We start from the raw sequence: 18,779 nt of genomic DNA on the forward strand, positions 1-18,779 counted from the left end.
TCCTAACCCGAAACAAAACAAAAACAAAAACAATAAGAAACAATTTTTTATAACTCATACACTTCAGCATGATCAATAACACAAGTTTCTATTTTTAATGGCATATAAAATCTAGTCATTTCTTTCAGATTAAAAACACAGCACAGAAAGAAGGGGATGCGAAAATCGATAGACTTACAGTTGTTGGTCTCTGCGTTATACTACTGTATACACCATATATTCATAGAGTTTGATTTTTTTTTGCAAATCAAGACTTCCCAACAATTTCTCGAGTATTTACATTAGCGATCGTGGGGTACAGCAATTATCATGTACCTACAGTACAGTAGCTCATGTACCGTGTACTGCATGTACTGCATGTACCAGTACAGGTACGCATTCATTTTGCATTCATGTCAGGATAAGGGTTTATTTTTTCGCATTATGCTAAATTTGAAAATAGCACACGACTTGCAAAAATCCACAAAGATATAAACCTTGCAAAATATATGGCATATGCAGTACCTTAGAAAACTCATTATACTTGAAACAACAAAAAAGAAAGACTTATTATGTATCTAATCACATCTTTGTCTTGTCTGTGAGGCTGGAACATGGATGCTGAATTAAAGAACATTGCATCTCCATAGTCATTGTCTCCGCCTTCTTTGTAAGGACCCATCTTGTTTGTCTTGTCTTTTCCTCTGCTCCCCAACAGTGAGAAATCAGCTGGATATCAAAAACAAGAAGTACAAAGAAATATTCCATTTTATTTTTACACAGCTGAACTCAAAAAGATCTCTCTTGCTTGGTTGGCAAAATCCTTAAAGAATGCAACTGTGTAAGAAGTAAGAACATTCCGGATGTTAACACTGCAATTTAACTAGAAATGTTGCTATGGTGACCGGTATGCCTCCGCCGTATCACATTATTTTGTTCCATGGTGACGAAGTCAAGTATTTTGGCAGTAAATGTAGAGGTTAGCAGAAGAAACTGTTCACCGTTTTCTGCTCAGGGTAAGCTTGCTGCATGCCTGCATGCTGCAGCAGGTGAGTGACCAATGAGTATTGGCGGGCACACAGCCACTGCATGTGTAGGCCCTAGATACAGTGGTGACACACTTGGTGATTTCAAGTTCGGTGCTCGTGCTATCTCAGCACATTTAAACCGAACATGAAATCAGTCGGTGTTGGAAGGTCAACCTCAAAATTATGACATATTTCCGGTAGTTGGTGCTGGGCCCGGTGTTGAATGTTGTCTGCTGAACCGATCGAGCTTCATCGTTTGTGTTGGGGATTTACACGCTATTTTCTAATTAGCTAAAACTTGACTAGCTGCTAGGGATTATCATCTTTGTCATTTCAAGTTCAGTGCTGGTGTTTAGCAAATAGCATTGCTGTGCGAGATCCACATTCACTTCCACAATAGATGCGCATTTTGTGTGCAAAGTCTCAACTGTGGTGATGCAATGGTTGCCAACAAAACTAACAAGAACACTCTAGACATGGCTATACAATATACATAAATCTGAGTCTGGGAGCAAAATTGAAGGGATGATACATCCCGATTGAAATGGGCTAGAGGTTTCCAACTTTTTTGATGACAAATTTTTGATGAAAATTGATGTTGAAATGGCTGAGACATCCAAAACACAGCAATCCCAATAAGAGGTGGGACCCACCTTTTATTAGGGCTACAGGTTTCCAACTTTTTTGATGACAAATTTTTGATGAAAATTGATGTTGAAATGGCTGAGACATCCAAAACACAGCAATCCCAATAAGAGGTGGGACCCACCTTTTATTAGGATTGCTTTGTTTTACTTTTTTTTTTTTATATCTCAGCCATTTCAAAACCGATTTTCATCAAATGAACTTTGAATTCCTCTTATAGAATCGTATGCACTGTAACATTTCATAGAGTGATTTCTGTGAAGTATCTTGCAAACCTCAACCAATCCTTCATCATCCCTTTACAGGCGCATAGACCCGGTAGTTGCAGGGGCACTGTTGGATGATAGTGCAGATCACTGTTACCATTGATACAAAGATTGCCGAAGTTGAGCTGTCATCAAGAGTAAAGCACGTAGGTGTTACTACAACAGGTAATGTTGCCTTCGTTGTCTTCTCTGTGCATCACGCAGTTTGTAGTGATGCCAGGGTGCGTGCTTATGTGCTCCTTAGTATGACATCACAAAAGAAGTTTGCTGTTTAAAAGCTGTCATCCCCCTCAGCCGAATCAAGAGCCGAACTGTGATCGGACCACTGAATACAGTGGATCAGACTTCTTTGGACTCATGGAAATGGGTCATAGCGTAAGCGCTAAAGAGGAGTCAATAGCATCTAGTTCTCTGGAGGAAACCTGGGCCGTGCACCTGCAAACGCATTCGACTACACCACCGGGTCTATGTGCTTTTAAGAGAATTGTGTTTTGGAGAAGGGATGACACTGTGGCATTTTAATCTGTCTCCCTCATTACGTGTCAAAAACTAAGCAGTTGTAACAGTCAAGACAAGGTCTAGTAGTGAACACCAAAGATATTGACAGATGTGCTGAAAGGGGGGGGGGGTAGATTAGAGACCATTCAACAATTAAACTGCGGGCACTGATGGCGCGTTCTTGGGGGTCATTAACAGTCTGGTGCCTGGGGGAATGAGTGCATAAAGAATGTTACAAAGCTACCTCAAGTCAAAGACCACAGGCACGATTTCAAACATTGTGACTTATACATTTTTTTTTTCATTTAATTGGCCTCAAATAAAAATGATAGGCCATTTTATGTATCTGAAATGTATGTGTCAACCCTGCAAAGACATTGCCTTATCACTTCATCTAAAATCAAATCAAAATTTTCACAAAGAAAGATACATAGAGGTATGCCCAGCCAAGAATAGAATACAAACTAGGCCTATCGTTGAATGAAACTTATATTCTTACTGAGGCTATTTCTCCTCTTTTCTTTATTTCTTTACTGCCCAAACGAAAAAATAAAGAAATGATGTCATGTTTAGAATAACCTATTTTCTTGCTTTAGATATTTATTGTGTCTTCTTTATTATTTCTTTTTTTTAACTTAGCCTCTACTACTTGATTAAAAAAACACCCCCCTCAAAAAAAAAAAGTCTCCAAAATTTTATACTGTTCATTATATAAGTTCGTTATTCCGAAGATACTCTAGACATCCATTAATTGGAAAACAAAATTAAGTTTCGGACCAGATAATTTGTTCAAGATGAATGAACACTATTCAAATTTCAGTTAAACGAACCTTCGGAATAATGTCGTAAAATGTTTGGACCACTTAACATCTTTTGGATTATAACAAACATCTAGATGCAGTGAATTTGAACGTTTCGGATTCAGAAGAATGAACCTTCGGAATATCAAACCTCTTTCTTTGATCAGAATAATGAACACGACACACATAAATTGACAATGTCAAACAACGAATTAAAATTATTTGTCTTAAAGATTTTTCCTCCATCTATATTTCTTTTCTGAATTATTCTTCACTGCTCACTTTAATGATAAAAAAAACAAACATCATAACTGTTTGTTACTTCGAAGTCTTGTTATTTGAAAAAATGACACAGAATAACAGCAACAACAAAATTGTGTTGTTATTTTGAAGATTCATCGATTCAAAAACGAAGTACAGTTTGGTTTTCTAAACGTTGTTAATCCGAAAACAAAACAAAATTTGTACTCGGGTTATTCGTTTTCAGATGAACGAACCTTAGGCCCATTTACACTTGCTTGGAAAAATCACGATTTTTCTAAAATCACGACATTTGGGTGCAAGTTGCTAAGCAACTACACCCAAACACCCTCGAAACATCCCCAGAAAAATCGCCAGCCGGAGTGCGATTTTTTGAAACATCGCGATGTTTGAAGCGAAGTTCGGCGAGTGTAAACCCAAGCCGCAGAAATATCGCGATTTTTCATCACGTGACTTTCGGTATCGGATTGCACCGGGCGGTTTACGCGCGCTCCCCGGTCCCTCTGTGGAACATTGTAGAGATCGAGAGTACGTCGGCCGCTGGCCAGAGTACAGGGTATAATGCTGTACATACAGGTAAACGGCCGATCCTCGGCTGGTTTCTCACCTCCCTGATGAAACTATATTGTATATATATGAAAACTAGTAAACCTCTGAAGTTCTCCAACCACGTATCATCACCCCATAACGACTTAACCTATGTTCTCCAAGAAATGCGTTAATTTTGGGAGTACCCATACTGCTCTTGATATACAATTGTACCTTGACTTTGTGGAATACAGCGGTACGTAACTAGTGTCGGTAAACAATGGTGAATTCTTGCTGTCTCCTGATGAAATATCAGTGCAGTGCTACTTCTCACTTTCGTCATATCGACGAAATTTCATGATCCTCTTGAATGCTACTTTCATCAACTTTCCCATACTACGCTGAAGTTTTACACAGCTGCCAGTGCTACGTATGTGATCTATTATAGCAAGCTATATAGTTTTACCGTAAGTTTACACTCTCGAGAAACACAAATTTATGTGTGCATTGGACTGATAAAAAGCCCTGGCTACCAGCTCAACGTTCCAACCAGCTAGCTACAAATATGTAGCTGCGAGCAAAATAGACTGCACTGCAGTGAATACGAATAGCTAGCCCGCGCTTCCACTCGTCTACCGTGTTGAAGAGAGGTAAGGCGCAACGGACATCCACTCGTTGGTATTCCAGAATGCGTTCGGAATACCTTTAATCTCAGTGGCATGCACTCGAGAATGCGCGCATTCTATACCCATTCCGGCCGTCGCCTGGGAATGCTCAGCTTAACAGGGCCTAGAAATAAGCCGGGCATTCCGGAATGAAACTGAGAATGCATGAACAATGGGGGTGACTTTGTCTAATCTCTCTATTGTCTGTCAAAACCTAACGGTAACACTACCAACAGGATTAATTTGCCAGGGTTCACAGCCTTTGTCTTCTAGAATGCATTCGATCAGCCCCACGCCTTCACCAAGGAGGTCCATAATATTTTGTATACGTACATGCAGCTAGCTCACCTTTGCTCACTTCGCTAGCTCTCAACGATCCAACATGTGGCTCTAGCTGGCCTGGTACATTGCCAAGGTACCTAGGTAGTCTTTATCCAGGCATGCTAGATTTCGAATTTTTATCAAAGGACATTTGATTCAGTTTTCGCCTACACCGTAGAAGGGATAAATCAATCCTTTTGCATGGCTACATGAACATTTGTGATATCAGGGAGGTGAGGTCTGTTCGCTATATGCTTTTTTTTTTTAGGCGAAAAGAAAGACAAACTGGTATTATATGACGTTTGCAGGACCTCAAAAGGGGCTTTTACTCAAGACTAGTGCTAGAGACATCATCCCTGGCTCACTCCCAGGCCAGACTGTCTAATTGATATCTACACGTGGTTTACTACACGGGTGGGGTGTGAAGGAATGCATACGCGCATTCCTTTGCTGGCAGGCAACACTTATTGATCGATCCACTCTGCTTTCATGGAAATTTCCACAAGCTTGGCCTGGCTGGAGCATGGGCATCATTCCCATTTATTCAGCTAGCACATGTTCCTTTGTTTGTTTGTTTTAGTTTTAGTTTAGTTTTGTTTTTGTTTTTGTATTGTACCGAACTTCTTCTTTGTCGGATGGGCTGGGGAGAGGAAAGATCAAAGTGAGCAGAGAGGGAATGAGACAGGGAGAGGGGAATCAAAAGGAGGAATCGTCTGCTAAGCATGTTGTCTCCTATAATATTGCACAGTTCCGTAAATTGTCATCAAATGCCGATCGTGTGAAATTAACTGGATTTGGATCAAATAGAATTGAACTGATATGAATAAAAATATGACAGTCAGTGCTGCTGCTACAATACAAACGCATTCTACGTCACTACGAATGATTAGAAGTTACTGATCTTATACTGCAGGACCTATATGTATTACATAGCGTTTTTATAGCGACAGGGCTGTGTATGAAATTACAGACCAGCGATGGGACTGGCTAACGAGCTTCCCTCACAACATTAACCAAACGGGCAAATTACAGATACGAAAATTATTCGACATGTATTTTAGCATATTCCGGAGCTGAATGCTATTGCTATTTACTTTCAAACTAAAAGCGAACATCCGACATTTATTTTATCATCGTACGGAGTTGAATATTATCGTTATTCATTTCCGATCCTTAAAGCAAACATTCGACATTTATTTTAGCATCTTCCGGAGCTGACTGTTATTGCTATTTACTTTCGAACGTAAAAGCAAACATCCGGCATTTATTTTAACATCGTACGGAGTTGAATATTATTATTATCCATTTCCGAACGTCAAAGCAAACGTGTGATATTTATTTCAGCATCTTCCACAGCCGAGTGTTATCTTTATTCATTTCCCAACGCAAAATCAAATACTCGACATTAATCTTAGCACCGTACGGAGGTGAATCTTACCGTTATTCATTTCCAAAAGTATAAGAAAACACCCGACATTATGTTAGTATCATACAAAATCGAAAATTACCGTCATTCATTTCCCAAAATTAAAAACAAATATCCGACATTTATTTTAGCATCTTTCGGAGGTAAATGTTATTGCTATTTAGATTCGAACATAAAAGCAAACATCAGACATTTATTTCGTCGTACGGAGTTGAATATTATTGTTATTCATTTCAGAACGTCAAAGGGATTGTTCGACATTTATTTTAGCATCTTCAGGAGCTGACTGTTATTGCTATTTACTTTGGAACGTAAAAGCAAACATCCGGCATTTATTTTATCATCGTGCGGAGTTGAATATTTTATATCATTCATTTCCGAACGTCAAAGCAACCATGCAACATTTATTTCAGCATCTACCAGAGCCGAATGTTATCCTTATTCATTTCCCAACGCAAAATCAAATACTCGACATTAATTCTAGCACCGTACGGAGGTGAATCTTACCGTTATTCATTTCCAAAAGTATAAGAAAAAACCCGACATTTATTTTAGTATCATACAAAGTCGGATATTACCGTTATTCATTTCCCAAAATTAAAAACAAATATCCGACATTACTTTAGCATCTTTCGGAGGTGAATGTTATTGCTATTTAGATTTGAACATAAAAGCAAACATCAGACATTTATTTCATCGTTGTACGGAGTTGAATATTATTGTTATTCATTTCAGAACGTCAAAGGGATCATTCGACATTTATTTTAGCATCTTCCGGAGCTGACTGTTATTGCTATTTACTTTCTAACGTAAAAGCAAACATCCGGCATTTATTTTATCATCGTACGGAGTTGAATATTATTATTATTCAGTTCAGAACGTCAAAGCAAACGTGCGATATTTATTTCAGCACCTCCCACAGCCGAATGTTATCTTTATTCATTTCCCAACGCAAAATCTAATACTCGACATTAATCTTAGCACCGTACGGAGGTGAATCTTACCGTTATTCATTTCCAAAAGTATAAGAAAACACCCGACATTTATTTTAGTATCATACAAAGTCGAATATTACCGTTATTCATTTCCCAAAACTAAAAACAAATATCTGACATTTATTTTAGCATCTTTCGGAGGTAAATGTTATTGCTATTTAGATTCGAACATAAAAGCAAACATCAGACATTTATTTCATCGTCGTACGGAGTTGAATATTATTGTTATTCATTTCCGAATGTCAAAGGGATCATTCGACATTTATTTCAGCATCTTCCGGGGCTGACTGTTATTGCTATTTACTTTTGAACGTAAAAGCAAACATCTGGCATTTATTTTATCATCGTACGGAGTTGAATATTTTTTTATTATTCATTTCCGAATGTCAAAGCAAACATGCGACATTTGTTTCAGCATCTACCAGAGCCGAATGTTATCCTTATTCATTTCCGAACGCAAAATCAAATATCTGACATAAATTTTAGCACCGTACGGAGCTGAATCTTAATGTATTCATTTCCAAAAGTATAAGCAAACATCCGACATTTATTTCAGTATCTTTCAAAGTCGAATATTACCGTTATTCATTTCCCAAAACTAAACACAAATATCCAACATTTATTTTAGCATCTTATGGAGTCGATTGTTACTGCTGTTCAGTTCCAAAAGTAAAGGCAAACATCCGACTTTTCTTGGTGGCCCGATCGGTCCACCAAAATCTTCATATCTGAAATTTTGGTGCCCGACGTGCGTTTTTTGGTGGCCCCGGGCCACCGCTAGTGTCGAGCACTGACGGTATACCTGGTAGGTACCTCCTAGCAACAGGGGTGGAGTCTCAATCTGGCAAGAAAAAATACAAATGTATCGAACTGCGGTACGAAACGCGGTACGAAACGCAACTTTAGGCGATGAGTATTATGTCGTAAAAAACAAACTAACCAACAAACAGAAGAATCGAACAAAAACAAAATCTCTGTGTTAGAAATCCGTTTCCAGAGACACTTTTACTCATTTTTCTTCTTTTCACACTGAAACTGAAATACAACGTGTATGTATGGTGCGACTTTTCTTTCTCACAACGCGACAGGGCGGCGTGTCGTTCTTTTGAAGGTCAAAGACAATAGTAGAGGTGCACGAAGCCGCTATTATTCTTGGTGAATGAATGGTTTCAGTAACACGTCTGCATTCTCGGACGCATTCCGGACGCCTTGAATAGAGGCATTTATAATCCCCATTCTCGGAATACGACGGAATGCCTCTATTCACAAGGCTGAGGGGAGTAACAACAGGGCATTCTCAGTGCAGGTAGAATGCGTGGGTGCGGAAATGAAGAAGAGAATGCCTGCATGCCGGACGCATTCTGGATTACCAGCAACTGGACGTCCGTCGCGCCTAAATTACACATGCGCACTACCGACCAAAAAATTGCGATGTTTAAGCTCAAACTTCGCGTGCTGTTTGCGCAAGTGTAGACGGTGGAACCAAAATATTGCGATTTCAGAAATTGCGCTGTTAGTAGGTGTAAATGCAGCTCTTGTTTCCCATTTTTAGATTAACGAACCTTCGGAATGTTACAAAATTTTCTGATTAACGAACCCTTTTACATTTTCAGATTTAGAAGTTGTAGGGACAGGGAATTTGCGTTTTTCAGATACAGAAGAACGAACCACCGGAATAAGTAGGCCCTACCTGACTCTTTTTGGAATAATAACCACCACACAAGGAAATTAACAATGTCAAACTGAGAATTAAACTGATTTGTTGGCTCAAAATTTTCCCTCCCGTCTATATTTATATTCTGAATTACCCATCCCCTCCACTGCTCAACTGAAAAAACAAACAAACATAGTTACAGTTAATTACTTAAAATTTGTTATTCCAAAGGCTCGGATTTGGAAGAACGAACCAACGGAATAAGAACCCGACCCGACAAAAAAAAAAAAGAGTTTCGTTTTTTGAAGGATTGTCGACTCGAAAACGAATTGAGGTTCGGTATTCTAAACGGTGTTAATCCTAAAAAATAAGTAAATAAATCAATCATCAATCAATCAACAAATAAATTTCATACCGGGTGAAGGATTTTCAGACTAACAAACCTTTGGAATAATGCCACAAATTGTTCGGAATGACAAAACCTATATTACACTTTCTGATCAACAAACATCTATGAGCACAGGGACTTTGCGTGCTTTGGATTCGGAATGACAAATTTTTGGAATAAACAAACCTTATTCTTTTTTGGGGGCAATATTAATAAGGAACACCACGCAAAGTAATTATCGATGTCAAAGTAAGAAAAAAAAGTATTATCTTGCTTTTAATAATTCTCTTTTTGATGTTGTTTTTCTGATTAAAAACAATAACAAATAAACAAATCTCATAGCAAAGAAAGAACATGTCACAAACAACCAAATAATGGAGAACAAACCTTTCTTTTCCATTTTGTTCATTTTGTCTTATTCGGTCATATCTACGCCGAATGTTGGTAAAATACTTTCCTTTTCATTAGGCATTCTACTGTATATTTCCTACTTTATCATGGCACAGAATTCAACACACTTTCTCCCCAAACATTTCACTCAATTCAATCAACAGGTCAGCAGCATCTAAGGATACCGCACGACCTGAATAGAAATTTGAATACCCATCTACTTTGCAACAGGCTTGTACCTCTGGTGCCCCAGGGAGCTGAAGTAAAACAATCGATGAGAAGCATTCTAAAATGGGTAATTTGTTTAAACCTATATGACTCAGTAAGGGGTTCTGTGATTGGCTAATATATTTTTACACTTCAAGATGGAATCTTGGGTTGTGGGGCGTCCTAGTTGTGTCTCAAACAAACGTGGGATTTGGACTCGGGCTGCGCTGATACGTTTGCGATGATGCTTGAAGCACATAGCTGATTAGTTTAACATCATAGCACGTGTATCTTGGGAGCATCAGAACAGGTACAGTTTAAATAGTGATTCCGCTATTTGGTATTAGGCCTATGGGAGAAACAGGACTTCGTAATATTTAGTTCATGAGTCACTTGACAAATTAAAAAGATCACACCTCAAGCATGCACACAAAATTTTACAGGTGTGGAGCTGCCTAATTAAGACATACACCTCAACATTTGCGTATTCTCACTGTACATGAGCAAAACTCTTATAAAACCCTCTTTGATCGCTACTTTCAAATTGTTCCTTGTTCAGTGAGATATTGTACTCCATAATTATGTTTTCTGTTTTGTTTAGTCAGCATCTGATATCCAAACGTAATGCAAATCTATTCACAACCAAATGTTGAGACAAAGAAAAGCGTCGGGACACATCGCTATTGTCAGGCTATCACGAGCATCATTTGTAATGCATGTTACTTTTTTCATTCATCAGGAGAGGTGAGTCTGGACACGTCGCTTGCTATTCAATTTGAGCATTGACCATGACCATTCAGAAATCTCGCTACATCTCCCGCTTTTTCAGGAATTAAAATGCCGTGTCCCAAAACGTTGGCACTAACAAACACTTGTGTGAGCGGAGGTCACGCAACATAGAAATAATCAACAGCTTCTTTTGAGGGTGCCGGCAAGTGTCAACAAGCGTTGGCAAGCATCGTGGTATTATCCAAATGATGGCGCGTAATATTTTGAGCGACGCTTAGCAACGGAGTGAAAACATACTGCGACGCACTTCATTGTTCTTGCAATAAGTCCCCGTCGCTGGGTGTTGCTCTCCGTCGCTAGCAGTCCCTAGTTTACCACACGTGCCTTACTTTCAAGAAAATACCATCCAGCATTGCACAGATACATGTATAACAGAAAATAGCAAATTTTTCAGCATTTGACCTTGACCTTTGACCTTGAGCAAGTGCACCCAATAGTTCATGGGCACAATTTCACCCACTCACATACATTGGGTTGTACATGCCAAGTTTCATTACGATACCTCAAATGGTTTTTTAGTTACGCTGTCCACAAAATTGATAACAGACAGACGGACGGACGGGCAAACATCCGCTCTACTTTGTGGCGGAGGCATAAAAACCCTCACAGTCAGGTACAGCACCGACACGATTGGCGATTAATCAACTTGTGGGTGCGTCTTTCTTTAATAAAAATGGATAACATACCAGTGTGTATGTTACACTTTACCCTGGCCACAGCAGATCTAATACAAATCTGCAGTGAATAATGTGAGCACATGGTTTCTGCCAACACGCACATGCTGTCACAATTAAACTCTAGCTCGGTTGGATGGTGGTCACGCGCATGGGCTTTCCTTTATTCCTTTAATTATTGTGTATCAGGCCTGGGGACTCTATGCAACGAGAACCATACCAAGGCATACACGTTGTGTATCCCTTGGTGGGAACAAGTATGTGATTGGCAGTGTGGGCACATCTCCCTGGACTACTGCAGTCCAATGAATATGATTTTAATAGCATCATGGAACTCTTTCTTTTGTGCACTGTGCAAGTTACAGTATGTATGTTCCTCATGGTGTCTACACATGCATGCACATAATATAGAATGCATGTTCAGTGCCAATTCAAACAGTTAACTACAGAAATTTAGGTGGTGAAGCCCCATGATATGAACAAAAGATATTGACTCTGTCGATGTGAGTTATAAACGTGTATAAAACCAACTCAAAACCAGTACAAGAGTCATGTTCACTCGTATGACTCATTTGTGTCCTCTGCTCTTTTTAATGCTTGTACATGTATTATCATAAAACACATGTATAGATCCTTGCCATCTGATTGGATGAATGCGGGTTACATGACATGCAGAACAATTAGCCATCCCATGCTAACTCTTAATGGTGGTGCAGTAGACGTCCATTGAACAGTAAATCAAGTGCAGTGGCAGTGGCAGTAGATCCTACGACACACTGAACTTGTGTATTGTAAAGCATTGATGCATACGCACATCTGTTTCAAGACCTAGAGCCAAATCTAGATCTAGCCTAGAAAGGTTTGATGTTAAGTCTATTTTGATCTAGACCAGGCCTATATCATGTGTTGCATAAAACAAAATAATATTCAATTTTTATCGTTCCTGCGATGGTTTGAATGTTACATTTGGTGCAAGTTTAATCATTCCATTCAACTCCGCTTCATGTCGTTGAACGAACGGTAAAGTTTGCACACTCATGTACAGTGTAATATTCGGAACCATTGCACTCGTAAACATTGAATATTTGTACTGTTTATATATTGATTATGAATGATGTGATTGATAACGATCACAAGTTATCAAGAGTGAAGAATAGAGATGTTGTACATGTAATTCGCCCACACTCTTACTCTTGCCACCATGGTTGTGACCGCATAAAAAAACATGACATGCAATGCATTTTGATTATCACAGTCCAATAATTAAGCTCTACAATTCTTTTAGGGTGTAAACTCAAACAAAACAAAAACACTACATACAACATATGGCTACTGTGGGCCGTAATCTCATTAATAGTCAATAAAAACATGAAAAGACATCGCATAATGAAAATTCATCAGAAAATGTAAGTAAAAAAAAAAATTACTTTCGCAGATATCAAATTTTGTGTTAAGTCGAAGAGTCTTCATCAGTACCAATATATTTGACTTTAGATGAGGCTGACTGTATGTCCCATCACGATAATGGTTGGATGTGTACTTGTCTTGAGTGATATTTGGCACTGAAAGCACGTAACAACATTTTTTTAAATGTCAGCCAATTGATGTCCGGATACCAGAGAGATCCAGTTAATCGATGGCCGAATAATCAAGGTCGGATTGTAATTTCAGCATCAAATCTTGTAATTCTACCATTTTAACCTCACCTTTGATCTCTGACCCAAAACTTCCGAGAATCAGTGTCAGACAATATATGTATAAGTACAAAGTTTCAGGAAGAAACCTTGAGACATTGCCGAGACATAGAAAAAGACAATGAAATTTTAGCCTTTTTATTTGACCTACGTGTATGACCTTATGACCCAAAACTTTTTCTAGCAAATCTTAATCTGGTAATACATGCATCCATTAGGTATCATGAAAATGAATTCAGGCACTGCACAAATATATGGAAAAGAATGTAAAGGATAAGTTCACCTTCAAATACATGTGGATTGAGATAGTGTAGCAATAAAAGTGGAACACATCAGTGAAAGTTTGAGGAAAATTGGACAATCTGTTCAAAAGTTATGATTTTTTGAAGTTTCTGTGCAGTCACTGCTGGATGAGAAGACTACTGCAGTTGATGATGTCATATGCGTAGAACGATATAAGGAAAATATAAAGAGAATTCCACAAATTTCATTTTTTGAAATAAGTACACATTCCCTCAACTTGTATCTGACATATAATGTTAAGGGTAATATTACTCCACCTGCCTTCTGACAGAGGCAAGTCATGTGCACTTCTAATATGCCAGAAAAGTGAAAATATGTTGAATTTTCTTTATAGTTTCTTTATATCGTTGTACACAAGTGACATCACACACTGTAGTAGTCTTCTCATCCAGCAGTGACTAAGCAGAAACTTCAAAAATTCATAGCTTTTGAACGGATTGTCCAATTTTCCTCAAATTTTCACAGATGTGTTCCACTTGTGTTGTACATTATCTCAATGCACATGTATTTGAAGGTGAACTTGTCCTTTAAATTCTTTTCCATATATGTGTGCAATGCCTGAATTTATTTTCATGATACCTAATGGTGATGATACTGTAAAGGTGGTTTCTTTCATGTACAGATACTTTCGTGGTTTCCATCGGTGTCAACTTTTTTGCGTGTTTAAATTCGCGGTCGGCAAAATCTCTGAATTAACAGTCGGCAAAAACTGTTTTATTTCGCACATGAAAACCCAAAATATAATCCAATTATTCTTTTATTTATCAAATAATAATTAAAATCAAATGCAGGCTTACCTGAAATCCTGTCTCTCGAGTACTTTATAACATGCTTGTACCTACATTGCGCGGTATCACTGTGTGTGCATGTGCGCAATAGCGTTGTAACAAGCGGCAAGTTCAAAACATTTCCTTGTGTGGTTAATTTTGCGCGACTATTCAAAACATTTTCGCGTGATGTTAAATTTGCGGTTCAACCTCAAAGCGCGAAAATAAAACCACCGCGAAAGAAACCACTTTTACAGTACACGTATTGCAGCTGTCGTGTTCCATGGAAGAATGAATTACCGATACATGAAAGCCATCATAGTTAGATATTCCAGATCTACATATGGCTCGATTGAATACCACTAGTGCACTGTTGTCACCCGCATTCATGAATTTGACTGGGAAAAAGGAGAATTCGTTTTGCTTTAGACAGCAGTTTATTTATTGTACTGTAGGTCATATGATATAACAGATACTGACTTTTTCCTTTGGTAGGAATATAACATTTCATTTCCCTTGGGAAGATATATTTTTGTCTCGGAATACTAGTATATTTTTCCTCGAAAAAAAAATGCAACTTCCGACGAGGATCTCAAATGTTATATTCTACCTCTGGTAAGTCAATATCTGCACAATGTTAGGTGGATTTAATGAAATTTATTGATTGTATATTTTGCTCGCTTTGCATAATTGAATGAGTGATTAGAGTTAATTTTTGTTGTTTTTTGGGTGCTACGTTATATGTATATTGAAATAATTTTATCTATTTTTTTTTTTTGTCCGGAAACAGCTGATCAAATGTATTATGGGGTTTTTTTTTTGTGTGTGTGTGAATGTATATTTGTGTCCTTGTCAATTGTGTTTATGGACCGGGTCCATTGTATTTCTTTCCTGTACTTTCCTGTCTGTGGGCAGGTAGTAACCTAGGATTGTTTATTACATGCTTTGATTTGTGAAGAAATAAAGTATGTTATACATATAATATCACATGTAACTGTAATCCCTCAAAAGCAATTTATAAAATCTACTACTAAAGTATAAACAAGAATTTGTAACTCAATACAAAATATGAATTGAATTAACCTACAAAAAAGCAGCACACCTAAAAAAAAAAAATACATTTCTCATGCAGTCTCTCTTTCCCCTCTCTCTGTTATCAAGCAGTTTTCATGTAATCCAAGAGCACATCGTAAAACACTGACCTTGTGATGTCAAATCTGTTGTGCCAGATTTCCGTACTTCTTGAGTCACCGTCATACCAAATCTAGAGAAAATAAGGCATTGATAATATCTCAAGTTAAAATATAACTAATAATGTCGCTATGGCAACTGGTATGCCTCTGCCATAATGCATTGTTCTCCTTATAGGTCTATAGCACATCCAGACAATGTGAAACAACAGTTTCACAGAATTGACCAAAAAAAAAAAAAAAAAAGTATGACATGTTTGTCACAAATGTGTTGAGTGTTTACTTTCTTGAACTACAATGCAGGTTTAATTTGGATGGACGGCTATACTGTTGAAGAGAACAGGTATTTGGGGATTTACAGATTTTCACTTGGCCTCTGATCCTTTATCAAGTTTATGCATTGAATATCAAACCTCCAAGGTATGGAGGGAAAAGTGTCATTTCAGCATTAAATAGTAGAATTTTAGCAGTTTGACCTGACCCTGTTGCAGTGTGGGGCTGGGCCGAGCCGCGGCCAAGCCGCGGCCGAGCTGGGCTTGGCCCAGGCTTTTAATTCAAACCTTTCAATATTTTGTCGTAGTGGCGCTCTGCTTGTAAACAAACGCAATTTGGTATAGTCTGGTTTCCAGACCCTTTGCCAACTGGACTCCGCAAAGGTTTCCAGACCCTTTGCCACCTGGACTCGGTAAAGGCCTTTGCCGAAGGAAAAATTCTTTGCAGGACAAAACCACCTTAAACTATACTAGTTGAGGCGTTAATATCCTGTACAGTGAAATAGTACAGGCAGAGGGTCTGGAAGCCAGACTAAATTTGGTACCACATTTGGCCCAGTTTGCGTTTACACTGAGAAAAGGCCGGGATCAGCCGCAGCTCGGCCGCGTCCGAGACCACCTCCAGAGCATGGACAAATGCGCGGCCAATATTGGCCCCGCATTTGGCCTTTTGCGCGTTTACACTGAAATGAAGGCCAGGCTTGGCCGTGGCCGAGCCCGGCCTTTTCGCTCACTGTAAGCGGGGTCAAGCTCAGTTTCTGGTCATCACGGCCAAGAAGAAGGAGCTCAATGAGGATCTGAGTCAACGTCTGGTGCAGGCCCACATACAGTATATACCAAAAGAAACTTTGCGTTAATTAACACTAATGTTTCATTAACGCAAGCGGTTTCACCTGAATCGTTAGTAACGCAAATTAACGATCGGGAAAATTAACGTTTGTAGTAACAATGAGTAACTAACGCAAATTAACGATGTTTCGTTAAAATTAACGATAGGTAACGCAAGAACTCACGCAAGATTTTGGTTTTGTAACGAGACCTGGTGAAAGGACGACGTAGCCCCTGCCGAGTGTAGCGATTTAGCGGAGTCTTTTCGCGAATCGAATCACGACTTCGCGAATGGTTAATTTGTGACCGGCGTCACCAAAAACACACGCCGGGCCACCAAAAAAGCCGGATGTTTGCCTTTAGTTTTGAAAATGAACAGCGGTAACTATCGGCTCCGTAAGCTGCTAGAATAAATGTCAGATGTTTGCTCTTAGTTTTGGAAATGAATAACGGTAATATTCGACTACGTATAATACAAAAATAAATGTCGGATGTTTGCTTATACTTTTAGAAATGAATAATGGTAAGATCCAGCTGCGTACGGTGCTGAAATTAATGTCAGATATTTGATTTTGCGTTCGGAAATGAATAAGGATAAAATACGGCTCCGGAAGATGCTGAAATAAATGTCGAATGTTTGCTTTGACGGTCGGATATAAATAATAATGATATTCAACTTCGTATGATGATAAAATAAATGCCGGAAGTTTACTTTTACGTTCGAAAGTAAATAATAATAATTTTCAGCTCCGGAAGATGCTAAAGTAAATGTCGAATTATCCCTTTGGCATTCGGAAATTAATAACAACAATAATCAACTTCGTACAACGATGAGATAAATGTTGGATGTTTGATTTTACTTTCGAAAGTAAATAGCAATAACATTCGGTTCCAGAAAATGCTGCAATAAATGTCAGATGATTGTTTTTACGTTGGGAAGTGAATAACAGTAATATTTTGCTCCATACGATGCTAAATAACTGTCGGATGTTTGCTTTTAAATTTCGAAATGAATAACAGTAACATTTAACTGCGTTTGATGGTGAAGTTAATGTTTGCTTTGACGTTCGGAAATGAATGGTATTCAACTTCGTTCGATGTTAAATAAATGTCTGACGTTTGCTTTTATGTTCGAAAGTAAATAGCAATAACATTCAGCTCCGGAAGATGCTAAAATAAATGTTGAATGTTTGCTTTGGCGTTCAGAAATGAGTAACAATAGTATTCAACTCAGTACGATGATGAAATAATTGCTGGATGTTCGCTTTTACGTTCGAAAGTAAATGGCAATAACATTCTGCTCCGGAAGATACTAAAATATATGTCGAATGATCCCTTTGACGTTCGGAAACGAATAACAATGATATTCAGCTCCGTACGATGATGAAATAAATGCCGAATGTTCGCTTTTACGTTCGAAAGTAAATAGTGCTCAATAACATTCGGCTTCGGAAGATGCCAAAAGAAATGTCAGATGATTGCTTGAACATTCGGAAGTGAATAGCAGTAACATTCTGCTCCATAATTAAGGTGCTAAAATAAATATCAGACATTTGCTATTTAACATTTCGAAATGAATAACAATAACATTCAGTTGCGTTTGATGGTAAAGTAAATGTCGGATGTCTGCCTTGATGTTTGAATGTGAAAAACAGTTTAACATTCGGCTCCGTACGATGCTGAAATATGTCAGATGATTCATTTCACTTTTGGAAGTGGACAGCAGTAACATTCGGCTCCTTACGATCATAAAACAAATGTCGAGTGTTTGCTTTTGAATTTGGAGATGAATAACGGTAATATTCTGCTCCGTACGATGCTAAAATAAGTAACAGATTGTTGCTTTTACATTTGGAAATGATAAACGGTATCAATGGGCTCAGTTAAATGATAAAATAAAGAGCGGATGTTTGCTTTCACGTTCGGAAATGAATAAGGATGATATTCAGGTCCGTAAGATACTAGAATGAATGTCGGTTGCTTGGTTTTACATTTGAAAATGATTAAGGGTAACATTCGTCTCCGGAAGGTGTTAAAATACTTGTAAATTTTGGATGATTGCTTAAATTTAATAATAATAATAATAATACAGGGTACTTATAATGCGCCAGTTCCACATAGTTAACGTGCTCAAGGCGCAGTAGAAGAAGTAAGTCATGAAATACAAAAATCCTTTACACAAACATGCACATGAAAATGAATGACACAATA

At 38.2% G+C, this 18,779-nt stretch overlaps 1 protein-coding gene across 1 annotated transcript in view; it reads right to left on the reverse strand.

Annotated features, from left to right (window-relative positions):
• Nucleotides 1–18,779, reverse strand: part of LOC140229206 (CCR4-NOT transcription complex subunit 2-like) — a 164,838-nt gene that overhangs the window by 110,602 nt on the left and 35,457 nt on the right. The window contains exons 3-4 of the mRNA XM_072309475.1: nt 15,481–15,542; nt 566–708 (exon numbers count right to left, since the gene is read on the reverse strand). Of these exons, the coding sequence (XP_072165576.1) occupies nt 566–708; nt 15,481–15,542 (205 nt within the window). The remainder of the gene's footprint in view (nt 1–565; nt 709–15,480; nt 15,543–18,779) is intronic.

The sequence above is a fragment of the Diadema setosum genome, chromosome 5 (genome assembly GCF_964275005.1).
Source record: "Diadema setosum chromosome 5, eeDiaSeto1, whole genome shotgun sequence".
NCBI classification, from domain to species: Eukaryota; Metazoa; Echinodermata; class Echinoidea; order Diadematoida; family Diadematidae; genus Diadema; species Diadema setosum.